Source organism: Octodon degus, unplaced genomic scaffold (genome assembly GCF_000260255.1).
Source record: "Octodon degus isolate 3935 unplaced genomic scaffold, OctDeg1.0 scaffold00098, whole genome shotgun sequence".
NCBI lineage: Eukaryota > Metazoa > Chordata > Mammalia > Rodentia > Octodontidae > Octodon > Octodon degus.
Window position 1 is genome coordinate 8,878,036 of NW_004524674.1, and position 23,652 is coordinate 8,901,687.

At 54.3% G+C, this 23,652-nt stretch overlaps 1 protein-coding gene across 5 annotated transcripts in view; it reads right to left on the reverse strand.

The window, feature by feature from the left end:
• Positions 1-12,104, reverse strand: part of Col27a1 (collagen type XXVII alpha 1 chain) — a 115,433-nt gene extending 103,329 nt beyond the window's left edge. For all 5 annotated transcript variants that reach the window (XM_023723260.1, XM_023723261.1, XM_023723259.1 and 2 more), the window contains exons 1-3: positions 12,036-12,104; positions 5,744-5,814; positions 394-2,159 (exon numbers count right to left, since the gene is read on the reverse strand). In XM_023723260.1, coding sequence (XP_023579028.1) covers positions 394-2,159; positions 5,744-5,814; positions 12,036-12,100 — 1,902 coding nt within the window. In that variant the 5' untranslated portion in view covers positions 12,101-12,104. The remainder of the gene's footprint in view (positions 1-393; positions 2,160-5,743; positions 5,815-12,035) is intronic.
• Between the last annotated feature and the right edge of the window lie 11,548 nt (positions 12,105-23,652).

Consider the following 23,652-nt stretch of genomic DNA (forward strand, 5'->3'; position numbering starts at 1 on the left):
GACGCACTGCTAAGCCAGCAGGGCCCCGCTCAGGCATCGGGAGTAGGGAGCTGGGCTTTGGGGGAGCTTGGCCACTCCCTGGGCATGACCTGGGCCAAGTCAGCTAATGGCTTTCCTGAAGCCACTCGGCCTGTGCAGCTGGGTTAGCAGAGCACAACCTTGGGCCTGGGCCAACCACAGCCCAGAGGCGCTCCTTCTTGGCAGGGTGGATACTAGCCCCACACCTGCCCCTGCGGATCATGAGCACAGAGCAGCGTGTCCCATGAAGTGGTGGCGGAGCAGAGGAGTCCTGGGACCAGCTCCCTGCCCCTACCAAGAGCAGCCACTGGGCCCAACTGCCCCACTGCCACCCCACCACCACCCAAGCAGCATGCAGTCTCTATCCAGGCTTACCGGCAGGCCACAGTCTCCCTTGGGCCCTGGAGGCCCCATCAGCAAGGAGAAAGGTGTGGGATCCACCAGGTGGAAGAAGGAGTAGCTGCTGCTTGTGGGCCGGGGGTTGGAGGACAGAACTCGTGCTGGGGCTAACAGCACAGGGGGGGTGGCCTGCCCACTGGCTGGGGACTGGCTGGGGCTGGGGCTGGTTGTCCGGTCATTCAAAGGGGCACGTCCAATGGCCTTCCCAGGTTTGGCAGTTGTAGGCTTCCAGGTGCTGCTCTTGGGTCTACCCTTTGAGGCTGCTGATCCAGTGGGTTTCTTGTTTCCAAAAGGGAAAGAACCAGGAGCAAGAGTCAGAGGTATTGTTCTGGGAGTACCAGTGCCAGAGGTGGGAGCCACCACTGTGGCTGATGACCGAGCGGCTTTGGTAGAGCCAGAATGAGACACAGAAGGTGCAGACGACAGGGGCCAGACTGCAGGCAGCGGAGGTTTGTGGGTGCTGGTGTGGGCCGAGGCCAGCTTGCTAGCTTGGCTGGTTAGCCTGGACTCAGCCTGGACTCCTGTGAGCAAGGACTTAGAAGAGCTAGCCACGTGAGGCCGGGCACTGAGTGGCACAGGTTGGGGTGTGACAGGCTTCTGCTGCATGGGCTTCACTGCAGGACCTGCAGCCTTGGCAGGAGCTGGGTGGGGAGCAGGTGGCACAAGCTTCTGGGTGGGAGGGGCTGACTTTGTGGATGAACGGCGATCTGTTTTCTGAGTCAGATGAGGTCTTCTTGTAGCAGCGACCAAAGGAGAAGAGGCCAGAGGCTTGGTGGGGAGATTCTTGGGGATCTTGGTGGCTGCAACCTTCTGCAAGGGTTGGGCAGCCACAGGATGGGCCCTGGTAGGGCTGGCAGGAAAGACTGGGACCAAGGGAGGAGGTGCTCTAGTGGCTGACAGCTTGGCTGGTGGTGATGCGGTCCAGGTTGGGCCTCTCCCTATCACATGCTGGTAAAGGTCTGGAGGGTTTGTCCTCAGGGGCTTGGTGGGCATGGTCACCATGGGTCTCCTGCCTGCTGGCCATGCCCTTGGGGCCAGTGTGGCAATGGTCAAGTTCTCCAGGCCTAGCAGGGCCAGGTCACTCTGGAGGGTAAAGGGCCTGCCAGCGTCTAGGGGGAAGAGGGGTCCCGGCTGGGGCCGATACATGTCAGCCTGTTCACACTGCTTCCTCAGGTGGGTGCAGTAATTCCGAGCAACCTGCGTCACAGGGAGGATACTGAACTGACAGAGGGCACCTTCAAACTGGACAGCGTGCGGGCTCATCTTCCCAAAGAGGAAGGAGCCCTGGGGGTCGAGCGTGGAGTCCCTGTGGAAGGACAGCGGGACAGGCTCCCGGTGCTGCCCACAGGCCGTCACCAGTGTGACCGTGCTGCTGCGGAGCTCAAGAGCCAGGTGGTGCCAGCGCCCGTCGTGCACATCGAGGTCGAAGGCCACCGAGCGCCGGGGCCCCAGGTGGACAACAGCCTTGCCGGGAAGGAACTGCAGGCCCAGCTGCAGCCTGTGCTTCCGGCTGCGGACAGCAAAGAGAAAGGCATGGTTGACTCGGTGGGAGCACAGGCTCAGCACCAGTGCCAGCTCCGTGCCGAGGGCAGCGGGAATGATGGTGGCTGTGGGAGCCTGCAGCCGGGCCCGCTGTGTGAAAATGAAGCCCAACGGAAAAGGAATGACTCCCAGGGGTGCAGGGCTCTGGCCACTGCCTGCCTTCTTCCAGCGGAGGCCCAGTTGCTGAAGGACGTCCACATCTGGGAGGGAGGGGAAAAGGAAAAGGTAGTCAGGGCCTGCGCAGCCAGGACACCAGGAGTCTGATAGCGCTCTCGGTTATTTGTTCATTCATTTGATCCCAACAGTGCCCCAGAAGGGCACCTGAGAATGTCACATTGGTGCCATCAGGCATACACTGTAGCCTTTTGTTGGGCTATGGTATCTTGAAAGTCATGGCTAAGAACCCAGACTGCCTGGGGTCGTATCCCAGCTCTGCCACCTCCTACCATTGTGACTTAGTGGTTGCCTTTCCTGTTAATTAAATGGGACAAGAACAGGACCAACCCAGAAGGACACCATACCATGATGGGGAAGTGAATGAGCACCCTCTTCAAAAGCTGCCAGAACAAAACATGTCTTCAAACAATAACTACTGATGCCTAAAACCATGACAGCCAGCAAACACTAGTGCCAGAACATTGAAGCTGCCCATGGTGACCTGAGCATGGGGCCAGAGAGACGGAAGTGGATGTTACCACAGCTTGGAAAGGATGCTGGGGGGCTCATTGGCCTCAGCACCTTCTTGGAAACCCACCCAGTCCCTTCCCACCTGAGGGCTCGGGCTGGAGCAGGTGAAGGGAGCTGCAATCTGCTATTGGGAGGAAGGTGACATTTCTTCTGACTCCTCCCCTGCTGTGTGGCTTTGGGAAGAGCCAGGCAAGCAATCCCTGGCCTCTGGCAAAGTGTGTGGACATCTGACCATGGTCTAGCCAGGTCACATCCGCCTACTAATTAGGCTGGTGGGGCTTGCCAGAGCACAAGAAGGGTTTCCAGAGTGTTTATGGAAAGGCTTCCTGACCTGGCCTCTCCCGGGTCACTTGATCGCCTGCAGCTGGTGGGGCTGCCAATGTCTGCAGAAACTGTCTTGCAGACCTGGCTCCCAAACTCAAGCTCTACAGGGAGGCAGAGGCTGCTACCAGAGCATCAGTGTGGGTCAGGACCTCTGGACCTCACCTTGCACTCACTGCTTGCTTTCTAATCACTGGGTGCAAGGTCCATGCTGGAGTCTGAACATAGTACTTGGTACTTGCTGCCTTCAGATGACAAAGTAGGATGGATAGATAGATAGATGGTGGTGGATGAGTGGGTGGAAGGATGGGTGGGGTGGGTGGGAGAGTGGATGGATGGGTGGGTAGATGGATGGGTGGGGTGGGTGGATGGATGGGAGGGTAGGTGGATAGATGGGTGGTTGGTGGGTGCAAATGTTGGGTGGGTGGGAGAGTGGATGGATGGGTGGGTAGATGGATGGGTGGGGTGGGTGGATGGATGGGAGGGTAGGTGGATAGATGGGTGGTTGAGTGGATGGATGGGTGGGTGGGAGGGTGGATAGGTGGGTGGATGGATGATGAATGGATGGATGGGTGGTGGGTAGACGGGTGGATGGATGCATGAGTAGGTGGCTAGGTAGGTGGTTGAATGGATGAGTGGATGGATAATGGATGGATGGACAAATGGATGAACAGATGGGTGGGTAAGTGGATGGATGGACAAACGGATAGACAAGTGAACAGAAGAATGGATGGGTAGGCCACTGGTAGGCCTCAATCATACACTGAGGCCCTGTATGCTGCCAGCATGGCTTAATGACTTCACAGCAGGCTCTAGAGTCAGAAGGTGTGACTGGGAGGCTAACCTGTGAGCCTGGACCCTGAGCCTGAGTCTCCTTCACCCACACTATAAAATGTGGTGATGACAAGGGCCTATATCCTGGGGCTGGGAGCATGAAATGGTTGGCCTCCTCATGGTCCTCACACAGACCTGCACCAGGCTCCTCCTGATTTCCCTGCCTTTAAGACAAGGGAGCTGGACCAGGCCTGGAGGAATGTTAACAGTGTTTTAAAACATGGCAGCTACAAGGTTTGGTGTCTTCACTTCTGGTTGGCTTGACAACAAGACCCCATTTTTCCCTCGGGCCTACAGGCCTTTCAGTCCACCTCCAGCTCCTCCTCCCCCATCCTTTCTTCTACCTCTATCTAGTCCCAGGTTCCAGACTAACATAAACCACTGTTCATGGATTCCATTAGTAGCAATAGATCTGATGTTTTAATCAGTGAAACCCTCTCATTATTTTGAATTACTATTCACTATAAACGAGGAAAAATGGGAGAAACCACTTGGTAGGGACGAGGTGGAGGCTACTCTACCTCCCTTCTCCCCACCTTGCTAGCCCTGATGGTCTTCAGGCCCACAAAGAAGTACAGCTGGTCAGGGCAGGTGGCAGGAATGGGGTGCCCCCTCATCCTGTGTAGTGTCTCTCAAAACTAAACACCCACCTGTTTTCAAGGACCCCCAAAGACCATCTGCATCGAAGGGGGCAAGCCCCAAACTTTAACACCTGGTGCCATTATGAGTCATTGAGTCTTGGGACCCGCAGGGATAGGTAAGGACCATATCTGCTCAAACTGTTAGAGTTAATAAAGTGACCGGTAACAGAATTAAAAATAAATGCTGCTTTACATGCCCTTTCCTCCTTGATTCTCTCCAAAATCGGTGGAGGAGGAACCCTATTATCCCCACCCTACCGATGAGTTAGGTAGAATAATGTGCCCAAGACCATGCAGCTTACAAGAGGCACAGCTGGGCCTGGACCCCAAGGCTCTGACCCTAGATCTGTTTTAGACACTACACTGTATGGCTCTGGAACCGCCCAGATGCACTGGAAGGCAGCATAGAGACACTTCCAGAATCCCGCCAGGGGGGAAGGGATGGGGACAGGGAATGAATTCAGGCCAGGACCAAGACGGAAGGGCCCAGCCAGCTGGCCCCAGCAAGATCTCTTTATTACATAAACCTGGCTCCACACAGATAGGCCCTCCCCAGCCCCCTTTCCCTGACTCAGGACTCTGGACAGCTGTTCACCTACTTTGTGGGGGAAACAGAAAGCTTGGAAAATATGACATTTGCCCAAAATGTTGCTGGGCAGCAGAAGTCTCTTCCGGGCACGGCACTCCCCTCCCAGGGGCCTAATCCCTGCCCCATGGTCAGGTCAGGCCAAGGGGACTCCCGGAGTGCTCATTGCCTGCCCCAGAACATGGTAGGCGTGGAGGGGAGGGGAAAGGCAGCTATTTTAGGAGGCTTTGTGGCCGCTTGACAAACAGATGTGGGAGAGGCTTCAGTTTCCATGAGCAGCTATACAGCCAGCCCACAGCTGCCCTGGCCCTCAGGATGTCTCCTCGGGGACAGGAGGGAAAAGTGGGATCTCATGGGAAGGACAGGGTGGGATCCTCAGCCAGGGCAAAGCCAAGGTCTCCTCTGTGCAGTTCTAGAATACTCACTGAGAATGCCCATTGAACAAACAGGGACAGCTCAGCCTGCGACCTTACTGCACTGTGTCCCAACAGGAACACAAGGACAGCCCCTGTCTATTTCAGCCTGCCCTTTCCTATCCATGGAAAATCTGCACGATCCCTTCATGCCCAGAGGGAATGTGCCAATGACCAGCTCCATTCCCCTGACGGGCAAGCAGACTGAGTTTCAGTGAGGTCCCGGATGTCTGCTGCTCAAGTGAGTTCTCGGGCCCCTTCCGCCCTCCTTTATCCCCTGGACAAAGAGAAGAAAGTGTTACCTTCAGGAACTCCTTGGGTGGAGGCCAGGTGACAGGCAAATGAGACTAAGATCCAGGCGAAGAGAAACCCCCTAGAGACGGGCAGACACAAGCACACATGGCGTCAGCTTCCAGTGGAGCCCAGATCCGACTGCGGGAGCTGCAGTGACAGCCCAGCTCAGTCTCACCGCAGTCTCATCCCTGGGAATTGGGGCAGCCCAGCTCAGTCTCACTCCAGGAATCCAGCTGCCAGGAGCCCGTCAGTGCCGCCCCACTCTCAGGTCGCCCCCAGGCCTTCCAACACAGCTTCTGGACAGGGCTCTGTGTGCATGGCCCCACCACGACACTGTGCTTCACAGATAGCTACGCTGAGGTCATGGGACAGGAAGCCATGGGTAGGAAGTCTTACACTGGTGTCAGGTCCAGCACCCAGTTCAAAATCTACTGCTTCCTATCCCAGACCTCAGCTTTCCCCTGCAGTATGGCCTCGTGCTCCTGGGACCCTTCCCAAGGACCCAGCCAACAGGTTGCAGCTGCTGAACAGTCAGTGGAAACATCAGACTGGTCAACTTGGGGGCAGGAGTGGAGAAGACACCCTCCCCAAAGCCCGCGCTGTTCCACAGCAGCTGTCCACCTGCTTTATGTTGATAGGAATGTAAGGAGAGAAAAGCGAGGACACCCTTGGGAAGCTGGGCAGACCCAGATGCAAACCCAGCCCCGAGCCTCCAGGTATGTCCAGGGTGAGCTACTTAACCTCTCTGAGCCCGTCCCATCCTCTGCAGCACAGGCTGATGCTCCTACCCTTGCAGCCAGGCCTGAGGATGAAATCATCTCATGCGAGTTAAGGGCTCAGCCAGGTGCCACCCACAAGAGTGCCCCCAGAAGGTTGCTGCTACTCTGCGCTCAGGGCCCAGGAAGGGTTAAAGCTCTGTTCTGCGGCTCCTGCCAAGATGGGCAGAGGCAATGATCTGATTTCACCTTCCTGTGGGAGCAGCCACTGGTGACACCTGAAGCCACCCAGGTCATCTGATCCCCAAGTGCACAGAGAGGAGGGCGGCACGTGGCCAGAGATCCTGGGACACAGGCAAGGAGAACCATGCCAGGCGGGTGGTGCAGGCAGCAGGGCTGTCCCCAGGGCTCTGCTGGCTCGCTGCTGGGGACTCAGGTAATCCAGGAAACCCAGGTTTGATGTCTGGAGCCCCAGGGTTCTTGCCAGGCTCCCCGAGTGCCTTGAAAACTAAGCTCACACTCTGAGCTCCCCCGCATTCCAATGTAGTAGCAGTGAGAATCAATAGCTTGATGAGCTGGGTGCTGGGGAAAGACCTGGTACTCATCTGCTACAGGCCTGCCTCCCTCCCTCCTGTGTGTCCCTGGAGGCATGTATTTCAGGGGACCTGGGGTGAAGTCTAACCAGTCCTAGAACCAATATTTGACATGCCAGTGACTGGTTTAAACATGCATCAGTGAGCCAAAAGTGGCCAGAGAGCTGTGAGTGATGCCCATCAGTGAGGAGCCAGGGACAGTGTTTCAAAGGGACAAAGGGGAGGCTTCTTTCTTGTTTCTCTGCTGTTCATGAGAACATAATGGTTGGCGCTGCGGCAGCAGTTTTGTGCATGTGAGATAGCAAAGTCTCATGAATATATGAGGATGGAGGAATAGAAAAACAGTGAGTATTTAATGATGCTGTTATGCTGAATTAACCAACCTTAGGGCTTTCTTGGGGCCTCTTGCTATGGAAAGTAACAACCCTCCTTACGTGGTCTAACTCCCATGGCCCCATAACTTCCGCTGCCAACAGCCCAAGGAGCACTAACTGAAGTGGCACTCAGGTGCTGTGGACAGCCCCTTTTCTAGGCCCTGGGCCTTTGCGCATGCTACGCTCCTGTGGATCAGTTCCTACCCTGCCATCCTACCTAGCCCCACCACGCCAGGCATCACTGGTCTGATCACTATTTCCCTTTCTAGACAAAGCCCTCGGAAGACAAAGACATCCATCCTGCTCACTCCTATAACCTCAGCCCCTGAGAGACACACAATACATGCCCAACATGTTTTGTTGTTGTTAACTTTCTGACACAGGGTCCCATTATGCAGTTCAGGCTGCCCTGAACTCACTTTGTACCCCAGGCCGGCCTCAACCTGCCTCAGTTTCCCAAGCAGAACCACACCCAGCAGCCAAAGGATTTTCTTCAGGGTGAATATTAGCTGATGCTGCAGGATACTTTTTAAAAATGTCCCACCAAACCTCCTCCCCAGCTCTCTCTCTCTCTCTCTCTCTCTCTCTCTCTCTCTCTCTCTCACACACACACACACACACACACACAGGCACGCACAATAACTCTCAATCCCTCATCATCTATCCAAGCCTAAGCCAGGCCTCCAACTCTCTCCAAACCACTAAAGGTCAGAGGGTCACCAGTCCTGGAGCTGCCTGGCCTAAAGGCGGGGCTGACCCCTCTGCTCGACTTGCCTGTGGGAAGAGGCAGCTGCCCCCATGGGCCGGGAAAGAATAATGGGCACCTTTGTTTAACTTAACAAACACAGAAAACTGAGGCCCAAGGGGCAGGGACTTCCACAAGGTGACCCTGCGATAGTCTGCAGTCCTGTTTCCTACATCAGACGCCTGGGGACCTGGCCAGGTGGACCTGGAGTAGCTGACCCTGCACCCTAGTTTTGACCTCGCTTATTCCCATCAGCCTGCTCCAGTATTTTATTTATGCAGAAATATTATAATGCAGCTGACACCCTACCCCCCCCTTTCCTGAAGTCACTAGGTCCCAAAAAGATGTTAATTTCTGTGGTTTAGGGTTTTCTGTTTGATAGTTTATGAATTCCAATGGAATTTTGTTTTACTCCTGTCTTAGACAAATTGAATGTAACAGTTTTTTGATATGGAAGGCTCTCCTTTCTTGTATCTAAAGCGTGCTATGTATCTCTTGATAATGCCCCCAACTTTCCCAAAGGCTCTGAGAAGTCCTACAGTGAAGAAATCAGCTGTACTTCCTATCCTTTAGCAGTTCCCTAATCTCGAGGACTAGGGACTCATGTTTTCCAGATCACCTCCCGGGCAGGTCACTGGCACTCACCCTCCCGCATTCTTTCACCCGGGCCCCTGGGTTCCCGGTGCAGCCCTCAGCGCTAGCCGTGGCCACCCTTCTAAGGGTGCTTCCCAGGTGGGAAAGACAAGCGCTGGACCCACGCATCTACTTCTTGGGCAAAGTGGCAATCAGAGGAAAGTATTTCAAATCCCCAAAGATCAGGAGGAGACGTGAAGGAGAGGTGAAAAATAATTTTTTTCTTTTTCTTTTCTTTCTTGTTTTTTTTTTGTTTGTTTGTTTGTTTGTTTGTTTGTTTGTTTTTGTGGAACCGGGGATTGGACTCAGGCCCTTGCACTTGCCAGGGAAGCGCTTATTCTACTGAGCTATCTCCCCGGCCTGTGAAATCTAATTTCCGCCTCAGTTCTGCTTCCGGACACCACAGCCTCCAGCCTGACAGTTTCATCCCAGAATCCCTGTTACTAACAGATGCATCACCTATGCATTCACCTCCAGAAATACAACGGACCGTCTTGGAGCAAGATTTGGGGTGTGCTTGACCCTCAGACTGCCCAAGTACAGAATGTTTCTAAGGTGGCAAAGATGCTCGCAAAGCATCCAGGGGCCAGATTCTTGTCCCATCACCACTATAGAGAGATAGACAGTGAGGTCCACGCAGGGACAGTGGCCTGCCCAGTGGCCCAAAGCACTTTGATTCATCTCCTGTGGAGAGGCAACGGGAGACTTGCGGGCCTCCTACTTGCTCGACCCAAGTCCCAACCTTCCCCAGCAGGAACAGAGATGCTGGCACAGGGAGCCAGGGAACCATCTAAGTCTGCTCTAGGCCTGGAAAGTTGGCTCCTGGAAGGTGCCCTGCTGCCTCACTACTCCTGTTCCAATCCTGTTTAGGCTACTGCTAGTAATGTTTAGTGCCTGCGCTGGCTCGGGCTCCATTCTGCGAGACGTGTGTTTTCACCACTGCCTCGCGGACTTTGGCTATAGGAACTCAGGGCTCCAGAATGTTAGGAGACCAGCGCACCAGCGCATTTTGGCCAAGGGGGGCAGGAGGTGGCCAAAATGGAAGTGACAGTGAGGGACCTGGGGGCCACAGCCCTCCAGGGTGGGAAGCCAGGTGACCCCGTGCCCTGCAAACACGACTGCTCCTGGTGACCAGGAGCCTGTAAGAGTGGTTTCTCCTCTACCCTTACCACCTGGAAACATACACAGGCTTGCGTGTGTGCACACACAATGCAAGGACCAGTAACAGTGAGCAGTCACACAGCACAGGGTCCAAATCCACGAGGAACCAACACCGGCACAGCACGACTGCTCTCCCACTAGTGGGCTGGTTAGGAGTCACAAAGGGCCAAAGACATGAGCCTGTCTCACCTACTTCTGTGACAGGGACAGACCCTTGTACCCCAAGCCTTTTCTTCAGGCCACACCCAGGCCTTCACACCTTTCACCTTCTCCACACAGACAGAGACAGTCGTCTGTCTGGACAGGATGCAGCCCATTGACTCACAGACCAGTAAGCAATACAAATACCAGATGCTGCTTACTGAGCACTTATTACATGCCAGGCATTGGTCAAGGGCTTGGCAAGAATGCTCCTGTGAGCGAGCCCTTAGGAAACCCTGCTAGCTGGGAACAAACATGCCCATTTTGTGGATGATAAAAAGAAGAACTAGAGTGGCAAGAGGCCACACTCCTCCTCACAGCACATGTGTGTTGGCATGGCTGCAAAGATCTTGCTCTTTCTGCCAGAAGCCTACCTCACACTGAGGAAAGCCCAGGAACCTGCCATGGTCTACTATCACCAACTGATGGGCACTTCTGTGTGCCAGGGCAGGCCATGAGGGTCTGTTATCAAGAGGGTCCCTGGACACCAAGATCAGAGGAGAAAATCCACCAACAAACTAATGGAAGAGTTTGCTCAGGAAGCAGCGAACAATACCATGACATTTCTAGGAGAGGCCCTTTCCAGTCCAGCCAAGCAGGGTCAGGGAACACAACAGAGGGAGAGTGTTCTGCGCACAGGGAAGGCAGGAAAGGCCGGGAGAGATGGTCTCAGAGAAAACTTGCAAGGCAAGCAGAAAGCAGGGCCACGGGATCCCGGCAATACAGGGCCCAGGAAGCAGAAGGCAGAGGCTGCACCCCCAGGCAGTGTGACTGCCCACTTGCCCAGAGCTAGGGCCCCACTCTGGGGTGCGTGCTTGGCGCCATTCCTCAGCCCAACCGCTGGCATCTGCCCTGGCACAGGGTCTTTTGGAGAAAGTGAGTCAGCACTGTACTCGCCGGTCTCTTTGTGTGAAGGGAGCTGTGGTGGTGGTGGGGACCTCAACCAGCGAGCTTTTTCCAAGACATGGGGAAGGGGAAACATCACTGCCCATTCCAGCTAAGGGAGGTGGGGCGTAGCGAGGGAGGTGGAGCTGCGGCTCTGACCATGGGGTCCCCGCAGATTGGAAAGATGGCAAAGACAGCCACGTGTCCTGCAGGAGCACTGGTTGCCAGGCCCCAAGGGCGCTCCCCTCCTGGCTCTGTCCCACGCACACCCACGCGCAGTGACCAGCTCTCGCGCCCTTTCTCCCAGTGTCTGCACCAGCTGGGAAACCCAGCCTGGGTGCCAGATCCACGCTGTCAATGCCTTGGAGATTCCCGGCCCTCTCTGGCCCTCAGCCCCCATTTGCAAGATGAGAGGCTGGACTCTGCCCTGACATACTGGCTTTCTCTCTCCTCTCTCACTCCCGGGAGCAGCTGGGAAGCACCGGACACACTCAGACTCAGGCAGACACACGGGTGGAGATTTCCAGAAGCGCGGGACTTGCTGAGCCACACAGACGCTGCGCCAGAACAAAACTGCGGACTTGGAGACCCAAAAACGTGCACAGAGCCCTCAAAGTACAGATGGAACCAGAGAATGCCGGATTGGAACCTGTAGACACCCAAACACAGGGAGACAGCTCCAAACTCTGAAGCCCCCTTCTTTCCCCAAGCATCCCAAAGCGCCCCTCTGCCCCGTCCCCCGCAAGACACTCCGGGGGAGGCACCTGCCCCCACTCGATCCCGGGGCTAGCTGGGCACCGACCCTCCCACTCCCGGCCCCGCCCCAACGGGACCCTGCAGCTCAGCCCGGCGCAGCCCGGGTTAACCCTTGGCGTCCCACCTCGCTGGGACGCTAGAAGGGGCAGGAAGCTGACGTTCCTTTTTAGCCCCAGCCCTCTCCAGATGGGAGCCGCTATGAGCTGGGGAGGAGATGTCCCGGAGCTAGTACTCACCCCCCTCGTGCCGCCGCCTCCGCCGCCGCTGTTCCTCGGGCCCCCCGCGCCGATCCCGCTCCCATGGCAGGCCCCTACTTCATGCTCCCGAGCCCGGGGGGCAAGTGTGGGCGCGCCCCATGGGGCCGCCAGCCCCCCGCCCCGCCGCGCCAGGCCGGCTCAGAGCGCGAGGCCCCTGCGCCCCCAGCGCAGCCACGCGCCCACAGGAGCCCCAGCGGGCGGGCAGCACAGCCAGGAACCCTCGGGCGCCGGAGCCAGGCCCATCATCCCAGGAGTCCGGGCGCGGCGCTCGCCCCTACCTCCCTCTTTTTCTGCTTCTAACGAAAAGGAAGAAGCAAGAAAAAAAAAAAAAAGAGAGAGATGATCAAACTTTGGAGGCGGGCCGCTAGCAGTCCCTGGAGAGAAGCACAGCCGGGCGAGGGCGCGCTGAGGGCTGTGGAAGCTGCCTCCCCGCAGGCCTAGGGGAGGAGAGGAAAAGGAAGGATTTGGGGAAAATGAAGGCGATTTAAAGTCTCGGCCCGCGGCAGCTCTCTCCACCTTCCCTCCTCCCCGCGCCGGGCGGCCCTCTGCTGCCCCTTGCTGCCCCCTGCCGGTCACGGCCGGGACACAGCCTCCGCCAGCCTGCTACAGTCGTGCTGGACTCCCGCCCCCTCCTCCCCGCGAAGATGGTGAAACGGATTCAAGGAGACAAGGGATTGCCCAAGAGTGCAGTGGTCGATCACAGTTCTGAGACAAGGAGCTCATGCCTCATGAGGCTGAGGATTTTTGAATGGGGGGTGGAGAGTGAAAGGAGAGAGATGCTACTCCTGAAAGAATCCCGGAGTTCCAAGGACAGAACTGGGACCGCGACTCGGTGTCCAGACTCCCAACAAGAAACATCTTTAAGCCCCACCGAAAAGGGCCCTGAGATTCAGAGCTCCCTGGAGAACGCAGTGGGTTGGTGTGGTAAATGCTGATCACCTTCCTCTCCCTTCTCCCTTAGGTGGGAATTGAGGACTTAGGGTCCACCCACACCAGAGCCCACGGAAGACTCCGGGGACTCCACTTTGGAGCGCACAGCCGCGCATTGGGCCCTGCTGCCATCGCCGGAAAAATACTCATACACAAACACAAGTCACGCAGCCCTGAGACTAAACCCCTCTCATCTGCACCTCCACGACTCCTGCACTGCAAACAGAATGTGTGAACGCATTCGCTCCTGCACGCACACGCTTACCCACAGCCACGCTTCCTCCATGTTTAGACACACTCACAGGTAGGTACAGCTCTGTGTTCTTGGCCTCGGCGGCAACATACTCTCAGACAAGAGACGCTTAGATAAATGCATGCACACCGGTGCTTATGCGTGCACAAAAGCTCACTATCCTGGCCAGATGCCTTGAAACGCACACTTTGCACATATGCACTCTCACGTGCCCACACTCCCCCACCGTACACTCCAGGCGCACACGTACCCTCACAAGTACAGAACTCTCTCTCTCTCTCTCTCTCTCTCTCTCTCTCTCTCTCTCTCTCTCTTCCCCTCCTCCCTATTTCCACCAGCGCCCCCCACCCCCGTCTCTCTCTCGCTCGACCCAGGTTTATACCCACTGCTGCACTAGCGCCCACCTTTACGCACACTGTAGTACTCCCAGAACTCCAGCGTTCCCAGGCACTTACTGAGTCTCTAAGTGCGAGGCTGGCCGGTCGGTCCTTCCACAGGCGCCTAACGGCATTTGTATTCATGCGTCCCCGCAGCCCCGGGCTCGGGCGCGGGGGCGGGGGTGTGTAGTCCCCTTCCCTAAATGGGGCCGGGACACGCAGAACGCAGCGGCACCGGGAGGGGCATGGGCGCGTGGGACTGCGCTGCCAACCCGGTCCGGCTGCGCTCGAACTCCAACCACTCTGTGTCCTCCCTGGGCTCTGGCGTGAGCTCTGGATGCTGGGGGTGGCTCATAGGTGCGGGGGACGCAGCGCCCGCCGGGCCTTTTGAAGTCTCCGCTGGGGGCGGGGAGGGGGCGCTGAAGGCAGCCTTTTAAACCGTGGCTGCACGCGGGCTCTGTGGAGCAAGGTGTCTGGTTTCAGCAAACTTTAGGAAAAGCCCCAAGCCAGAGAGGGGGAGGGAGCCGCATAGCTGTGCGCTGCTTCCTGCAGGGGGCAGAGAACCCGCGGCTGCCAGGAGGGAGGCCTGGCTTAGTGCTGCGACCCGCAGGCGGCTGGATGGCGCGCTCAGACACCACCTCCACCCGCCTCCCATCCACATCTGACTCGAGTTCTTAACCTCCACCTAGAGGCATCGCGCGCAGCGCGGGAACACTCCAAAACTGCGACCTGCAGGTGCTTGGTGCTATCCTCCTAGAGAGGGAGCCCCCAGTTTCTCCGGGCTTTGCAGGCGTCCACAGCACCTGAAAGCTGTCATAGCTGATGTTTTATGAGCCGCGTTCTTTCTTTGTGCCAGACGTATCCTGTATGTGTGTGTGTGTGTGTGTGTGTGTGTGTGTTGTTATTGTTGTTCACGTTGGCTATTTTTGTATTTGTTTTTATGCTTTTACAGCAGTGCCTTAGATATTATGTATACATTCATCACTGAGGGTTTGTGTGGCACCCTCTTAGTCACCTTCATTACTGAATTTTTAAGCATCCCCCCACCTAGCATTCCGAATCTTCACTTCCCTCACCTGTGTAGGTCCCCAAGAGCACTGTGTAAAGTGCTACCTGGTGAAGGAGACTGCTCATTATTTCCACCTGCAGAGGTGAAGGCTGAGGAAAGCTAGCTATTAAGTGGAGCGAAAGCTGAACGGAAGTACCCTGACAGGTCTCAGCATCTGGCCAGGAGGACCCCAATCCTAGCCGCTAACGGGTTCTGAGGAGATCCGTGTTAGCACCCACAGGCTCCTACCCCATCCCTGAGCACCCTGAAGTCTCGCCTGTCCTGAGCAGCTGGGCCCCTTGGAGGCCGGGTCTGCACTGCTGTTTGCTTCCAGGCCCACCACCCTCTGTTTCGTCTGTACCTCTTCACAACCTCTGTGTGCCTTCAGGTACAGCCCAAGACCACCAACTGGCTGGCTGCTCTGTTCCCTACTCGTCATAGCTCACATCATGCTGCTGTCCCTCTCAGCTCTGTCTCTGTCCCCACAACTAGCAGGGAACCTGGGACGCCACAGATATTCCAATCACTGATAATTTAAATACACTTATTTTTTTAAATTCTCTTTTATGAAATCCTGTAAGGCTCCTGGAAGAGGGGACTTCCCTAAGGGAGCGGGGACATAGGCATTTGATTGTGGTGCTGCTTTCACCCTCTAGAATGACAGAAAAGTAACCCAAAGATAATGTGTGAGGCAAGGGGTAAGGATCCCTTGGACTATAATGCAAAGGGATGAGAGTAAGGAAGGCTCCCTGGCAGAGGTGGCAACTGGATCTTCAAGGATGTGTTAGCCAAAACTACAGCCCCGCAGTAGGAACATCTACAGTGCAAGGGACATGAAAGTGAAGGAGAGTGGAGGTGAGCTTCAGGCAGGTTCTGAAGGAAGAGGGACCCAGTGGAGAAACTCGTTATTGCTGCACACCATGATGTGTGGGTGACACCACATGATCACTGGCCACAAAGCCACTTCCAAGACCAGGCAGCAAGCTACTTCAAAGATCAGTAGCTGAACAGCAAGGCCTTTCCAAATCTGCCCCCCAAATCCAGGTATGGAACAACTGGCACCAGAGACTTTGGCCCCACATGGGCCAGTCCAGAGTTGCTTAGGAAACTCTTGAGAGTCCAGAAAGATTGAGGATGTTCTCTCCCTGAGCCTCACCCTCCCCTGCTATCACACAGGTGCACCAGATGTGGTCAGTTGTGGTTTGTGAGGGGTATTAGCACTTGGAGTTCTGGGCTGTTATTCCACAGCATAAACAACTGAATGAGTGCTCTTTGAAGACTCAGGGCTTTTTGCTAGGTGTGGAGGGACACCAGGCTTACAGCCTCCCGGGAGCTCACAGAGCTGCAAGGAGGAGATGTGGATCCTGGCTCCTGGGAAAGGTCTTAGTTTCCTGCTTCTGCCTCTTCACAGTCTTTCACCCCTAGGACTCCTGCACAGAGCTATGAGCAGGCATGGACAGTTCTGATGGCAGCTGGGTTCTGAAGAGCACTGAGCCATTGCCCATCCTGCGACTGGCACAGGACACAGGGCATTCACCAGGCAGCCCTTCGGTGGCCAGCTTGGTGGGGCAGGAAACGATAAGCCTGGAATCTGGGTGGATATTGCTGTGGGGTCCCTGCAGGCCATCAGAAATGAGGCAAAAGATGGGAATTCCTGGCGAGTAGGAAATCAAGGACTGCATTTTGCTGCCCACCCAAGCATAGCAGCTGCAAACCAACTGCTCTCTTGACACGTGGTAGTCTTGAGAAAAGCTGTCAATCTCAGGAGCAACACTGGTGGGTACATAGCTCGTGCTCAATTGCTCAGTACATGTTTAGGTTGAGTTCACCATGATGTGTGGGTGACACCACATGATCACTGGCCACTAGGTGAACTCAACCCAAAGAACAAAGATTGTGCACTGTCCATGAACTGTCCATCGCTTTAGGCTATTTCTGTGGACCTACTGTGTGCCAGACTGTGTTTTCTACTTTTGAAAGGCTGTGGTTTGAGGAAGGAGGTCAGCAAGAGATAGACAGGAAGTCCTGCCTCAAATCATGCTTAGTTCACTGGTTCTGCAGAACTGGGAAGAGAGCTGGGATCCCACATATTAGTCTCCAGCCTACCCTGGGGTACACCAGCAGGTAACTGTGCCTTCATAGTTGGTTCCCTCCAGCAGGTGGCATGGGATGGGCACACACATCTATAGCACAGTCTCACTCCCAGGCCACTCAGCCAGTGGGGAGATGCTGCAGTGCACCAGGACCTGCACTGAGTGCTGATCACAGACTAATGCAAGCCATGGTCCCTTCTAGAATGTGTGTGTGTGTGTGTGTGTGTGTGTGTGTGTGTGTGTGTCGGGGCGGGTGTTTGCTTCCCAACACAGGCACAAAGCACACTGTCTCACACCTAAGAATTCCTCCACAAATGCTGAAGGCATAAGAGAGTGAGTGAATGAATGAATGAATGAATGAATGAACAAGTGAATGAAATGAAAAAAATGAATGAAACTAGTGTGACTACATTAGAACAGGTGAACTTCCCCGGCCACCTGCTCCCTTTGTCCCCCTCTCTCCCCTTAGGGCTGCCAATGCCAGTATACTGATGAACATAATACAAGGTATCTGTCTTCCTAGAGGAACAGCAAACTTGACAACCAGTCTGCTGGGCAATACCAGGTTGTTAGGAGCAGCCTGACGCTCTACAAGCACAGCGGCACCTTGAGGGTGATGGGCAGGGCTGTCCTGAATCAGCTCAGAGGAAGGCTTCTGCCAGGAGCTGCTGTGGGACCTCCGGGAGAAATCCAGAGCTGGAAGAACCCAGGGTTTTTCCAGGGCCCATGTCAGCTGCCTCATGTCACAGGTAGGAAAGCAAGGCTCTGAGATGAGGGTGTGCTTCTGCCAGGGTCCTATAAATGCCCCACTCACCTTTATTTCTGACTATAGAGGGTCAAACGTGTTTGAACTTATTCCTTATCCTTGAAGAATTAGACCCACTTTGTAGATGAGCCTGGGCCAAGTTTCAAGATGCCTTGACTCTCCGACATGGGTCTGCAAGCCCTTAGTACTGAATTCTGGGCCCTCCCCTCTCCAGCAGTGAGGGGTACAAACAAGGCAGTCATTGAGCTCAGGGGCTTTTCAGCCCATGGACTTTGAGGCTGTCTCGGCCCAGAGCACTCTTTCCAATCCTCTTCACTGGCATCCACATCGGGGTTGCCACAGCCTGGCCACATGCTGCCCCCACCCAGCACCTTGCACATCATTTCACACTGGTGAGAGATGTGGTCTCACGCCTGCTCTTGATTCGGAGGGGATCAGGGCTTTAGCTGCATGTTCTCTCCCTTGAGTTCCTCAGTAAACATCCAATGAACAGGAAGGGGATGATGGGTGAAGGGAGGAGAAAGGGAGGGAAGGCAGGGTGAGCTCCCCGCGGGAGGGCAGATACATCTTGGCCAACAGAAGTCCATCTTTGTCCACCTCTTCCCAGGGGCCTCACCCCTCAGTGGACACCGTGATCCTCCCATACCCCATGGTTTGCTCCTGCTTGGCCAGAGCCCACATGCTGACCCCTTCCTCTGACCAGTGAGAGGGTGGGACATAGACATGGAATACAGCCTGGACACAAAGAGGTGAGAGGAATCCCACATGCTGGAGCCTCCTGAGAAAGTTTTTCTCACTTTTACAGATGCAGATGGGTGGCAAATTCTTTTCTCTCAGGATGTAGGGGTCTGGGGCATGCTATGCACTTAGAGATGCTGCAGGCAGTCACACCACCAGGTTCATACCGATCTGGTGACCATCGAGAACCCCTCTGGGGCAGTAGCGTCCCTTGTGTGGAGCCTTTGTTAAGTAACATGCATCATTTCAGTCTGTGTAGTCCTATACTTGTCTTAGTTACTTTTTCTTTGTTGCTCGGACAAAATACCCAACACCCAAAATTAAGGAAAGAAAGGCTTCTTTTTCTTTCTTTCTTTCTTTTTGTTTGTTTGTTTGGTTGGTTGGTTTTTTTGCTGTGCTGGGGATTGAACTCAGGACCCTGTGCTTGCCAGGCAAGCACTAATTCTACTGAGCTATCTCCCTGACCCCAAAAGTTTTCTTTAGCTCAGTTTGTGGAGGTTTCAGTCCATACTTGTCTAGCTCTGAGGCAGGGTGGCACATGACAGAGGACAGCTGTTCGTGGCAGCAGAAAACAGCAAAACAGCAAGAGCAAAAAGGCGGGAGTGGTGGCAGCCATGCCAGAGGCAAGCTTCTCTCTTTTCCTTCTATTGCCTTCAGGGTATCTGCCCCAGCCTGGGTATGACACTCACACCCCTAATCCCAGCAGCACTCACACCCATAATCCCAGCCTTGGATCATGAATTAATCACAGACTCTAGAACTGTGCTCTAATGACTGCATGAGGCCGTGGGGGGCCAGCTACACACAAGCCATAACAATACTCACTGAAGGTGTTCCTTCTTCCACCTTTGTGACTTAGCAGCCTGTCTTAGGTGCTTCTCATCACTGGGACAAAATAGATGACACCCACAGTGTAAGGGGAGAGGAGTTTTTGGTTTTTTTTGACTCACATTTTGAATCATCGTTACTGGGCTCCAAGGCAAGATGGTATAGCAGAGGGGCATGGTGGAGGAGAACCGCTCACAGCATGGAGAACAGGAAGTGGAAAGACTCAAGGGAGGAGCGGGAAGAGGAGACACACCCTTCCAGGCCACTCCCGCAGTGGCCCACCTCTTCCAGCCAGGCCCTTCCCCCTAATGGCAAGTCAGCTAAAAGCCAGTGTAAGCCAGTCGCCTTCCCAAGGCTCCACCTAGGATCACACAAGGCTTCAGGGAACGTCTAGATACTCTGCAACAGCCTGTGCCTTCATGACTCTGTCCACTGGCGGAAGCATGAAACATACTGATTAATGGTGTTTGTGTCCACAGGCTAGAGCAGCTTCGGTGTGGTCTGCAGCACTTGTCAGCACTGATGGCAGCAGCACTGATGATCTGCCGTACTTGTGTTAGTGAGGCCCGCGGAGGGCTCTGCTCTGCGCTTGGTTTTCTTGGTAAGATAAGCCAATAGGGCCAGTGGGGGCAAGAACCCCAGAGGAGACTCCATCTGGGGATCCCCAGGTCTGAGGAATCTCACGCGCAAGTTGTCTCTGGTGCAGGAGAGAACATGCTCCCTCTGGTGACCCTTAAAGGGGGAAAGTGAGAGTCCAGGCTGGCTTCTCCATACCAGAGCTGGGAGACAGCCCTTGCTGTAAAGTATGCTCTGACGTGGCGTGGTTGTTCTCTTGTCCTCTTTCCTGCAAAGGCCTGTGGGTAGGGAAAGTGTGGTCATTTTTATTCCAGGAGTCTTTTGTAGTGATCAAAGCCTGGTGAACTGCTGTCTCCCATGTGGGATGAACATCTAGATACTCCACTGGCCCTGGGATGAACTGTGTGGGCTTAGGCTGACCCACAGGAGAAAGGGGATGGGGACCACTGCTCTAACAGTGATTGCAGATGGAGCGACCACCACCAATGTCACCTGGAGTGGCCGAGGTACCCACTGAGAGATAGTATGTTCACGGTTTTCTGGGTTTTGCAGCCGGAGTCTCGCCCCTGGTCCTGGTTCTCGACATCTCTGAGCCTGCCTAGCACCTAAGGCTGCGTGCAGGGTGCAGCCAGGTGGCCTCATGGTAAGCGGGCAGACTTGCTTCTTCCCACCACAGCTGCTTCCTCAGCTGTGCACAGAGAGCCATGCGGTCAAATCCAGTGGCCATGGCTGTGTGCGTCCCTCGAGCTCAGGGGACCCCTCGAGCTGCCTTAGCTTGCAGAAGTCCCTCCTTTTCCCTGCCACCCTCATCCATGTTGGCAGTGGCCAACTGCAGGCTGCCTGGCAAATCGCAGCTGGGTCGCTGGATCCCTTGCTCTGGGTCCCAGGTGTACCCTTGAACTCTATGCACCCACATTTCCCTTTTTAAATTAGGATCATAGCACTGTGCTGGTGTTTTGAATTGGCGTGAGAGTGCGAGGGCCTGCTGTGACTCTGTTTGGAAGATCAGTGAGTTACTACGCAAGACACTCAGAACAGCGTGGGGCCCATGGTAAATGAAAAACATGCTGCATTTATTAGGATGATGATGATGGTTGTATTTTCTTGTATGCTTCAGAACAAAACAGCATTGTTAGGGTCAGTGAGATAGCTCAGCAGACTAAGCATCTGCTTAGGCAAGTGCAGAGGTGGGGGTTCAATCCTTGGCGCCACATGCCAAGCCGGACCGCCCGCAGGTGTGCAGAGTGGGCCACCAAGACTGGGCGTGGTGGTGCAGGCCTATAATTCCTGCACTGGGGAGGCTGAAACAGGAGGATCACCACGATTCTGAGCTGCGTAGTGAGACCCTATACCAAATACATTAAAACAAACAGACAAAAAGCAGCATTGTGGAAGCAAGCAGCTGATGAGGATGTAAGACTATGTCCAAAAAGGGCTTGAGCTTTTCATTTCCCTGGGTGAAAATCTCTCCAAGAATATTGTGTGCCCTGAACTCTGGCATTCCCAGACAGCTGTATCACCTTGGGAAGCCACTGGATGCCCCTCCACACAGTGGGTCAAGGCAAAGAGTGCCTCATGACAAAGCCTGATCCAGTCCTTCCAGTTGAAAAAATTGACTCCAGGGACTCAGGAGCAACCTTCCAACTGATTTGCAGCAAATCAGAACAAAAAGCTCTTCTCCCTGTGGTGTTCAAAGCTGGCTGAAAGCCACTCCTGCTGGCTCACAGAGCAGGTTGCTAGTTTTTCAGGAATCTTGTCAGTTACTGCTCAACATGCCATTCTTAAACATTAAATTGCAGGCAGGTGAGGTGGCATGTGCCTAGGATCTCAGGATTCTGGGAGGCTGCCTGGCAGGAGGATTATAAGTGCAAGCGAGGCCTGGGCAACTTGAGGACTTAGCAAGACTACTCAAAATAAAACCTAAAAGGGGGCTAGGGATGTAGCTCAGTGGTTGCAACCTCCAATACAGCAAAATGAATGAATGAATGAATCAATCAATCAATCAATCAATTAATTTGTGATTAAGAAAATTAAAGATAAAAGCTCCAAACACAACCTACCATATTTTACTGTAGTTTACCATTTCCTATGCTCTTGAGGTTATTTACTTCTAAACAAATGGTAGAAATACTATGTATCAAAGTGCTTCTAGGACATGGTAGATGATAATGGTCCTACGCTGCCTTATCATCAAACACTGAGTCACTCACTACCACTACCTCCTACCTGGCAGGGGATCTGGATGCATCTGAAATGGGGAGTATCCTCTTTGTCCCCTGGACTGTGGTCTTGTCCCCTGATCACAGATCCAGTGCTTGCCCATCCTTGGGCATCACTTGGTACTGTGATTTTCTCTGCCTTCCTGAAGTGTCCTTCTCTGGCTACACTGCACGCCCCCTCCGTACTCTGCTCCTTGGGGCTTCTTATAGTCAACACCTTTTGTTCCATTCCTCTGGTGATTTGCACATAGAGTTTCTTCTTCTGGGGATGTTCTTTCTTTTCCTCTAGAGTTTTGTTCTTTGAGAATCAGAAAGTATCCCTTCTAGAAAATCTTTCTCAGCCCCCAGACTGGGCTCAGTGATTGCTAGCAAATATGTAAGAACTGGCTCTCCAGAAATGAAAGGAGGAAGCCCTAAGTTCTAGCATCTGCCAGGTTCCGTGGTGTAAATATCTCCTGGGGGTCATTTTCAAGCTACCAACGTGCTGAGCTGAGTGTGTGGCCAAGGAGAGTTGTACCAGTGGGTCTGAGGCAATTCCAGCACACTGCTAACTGGGTCAGGTGCCCACTGTCTCCCACCAGCCGTTGTCATAACCCAGCTCTGAGGAAACACTGGCAATACTGACTCATCATTTATTGGTCACAGTTTTGGCATTCATCTCCATTTTTTTTTATAAAAATACACGAACATATCAGTTATCTTTACCCCTGAGGGTTTTGGCAACACATTAGCTCTTGTTCTAACTCCTGTGCCAGACATCTTCACCAAGACCAACCTGCAGACATCTCCAGTCTGGACAATGAAGGGAAGTCATCTCTGGAAGACAGCAACTGCTCTAGGACCCTGGTTGGGAAGTCATAGACAGGCTGATGCCCCTTGGGTCTGCTAGAGACACTTCAGGGCCACTTCCAAGTCTAGAGTTGTGGATTGTCTGCCATGCCAGGACTTGTGCCTGTCATTTCACAGAGGAGACACAGAGAGGTAGGTAATTTGTCCTGAGTCCCATAGTTGGTCGCTGAGGGAACCAAAATTCTAACCTAGAACCATCTTATTTTACCGTCCAGAATCTTAGCCACCTCTGTCCCAACAAAAGATACTTCTAAGTGGGGCCCTTTCCAGTGCAGCTACCCATGAGAGCCCAAAATAGGGGTGGGACTGGGTAGAGACAGCTGCTCTGCCCTTCCTCTGAGCTGGCCTTGTCATGAGTGGGACACCATGCTTCCTGTCTCTCAGACCCTCCCCACTGTCACACCAGCATGGATTGCCCCCCTCTACCCAATCAACAGCGTATCTGTCTCTCCAGTGAGTCTCTAAAGAGCAATTAAGTGCTCCAGGCTGAAAGGCACTCAGAAATCCTCATTGTAAGGGTTCAGGAGAGAAAAGAAGACACAGCAAGCACTGGGAATAGTGAGCACCTCAGGTGCTAGGCTGCAGGCTCCTTGTCACTGAGGACCAGAGAGCTTGTCCCACCCACACTTTAGTCCACGGCCATGCACGCCTGCTTACATGTAAATTCTTCACGTGAAAACGAAGTCAGAATGAAGTTTCTTAGTCACATTAGCCACATTTTAAGTGCCATATGTAGTAAGTAGCTACTGTATTGGACAGAGGAGATGGAGCTCATTCCTGTTCTGGCAGGGAGTTCTGTTGGACACAGCACGGCGCTGAGAAAGAACAAGGACTCTGAGAATGACTTCCCTAGAGCCACACAGCGAGTTTGAAACAGAACTGGGATGAGACCCATCTTTCTGGCTTCCAAAGCCTGTGC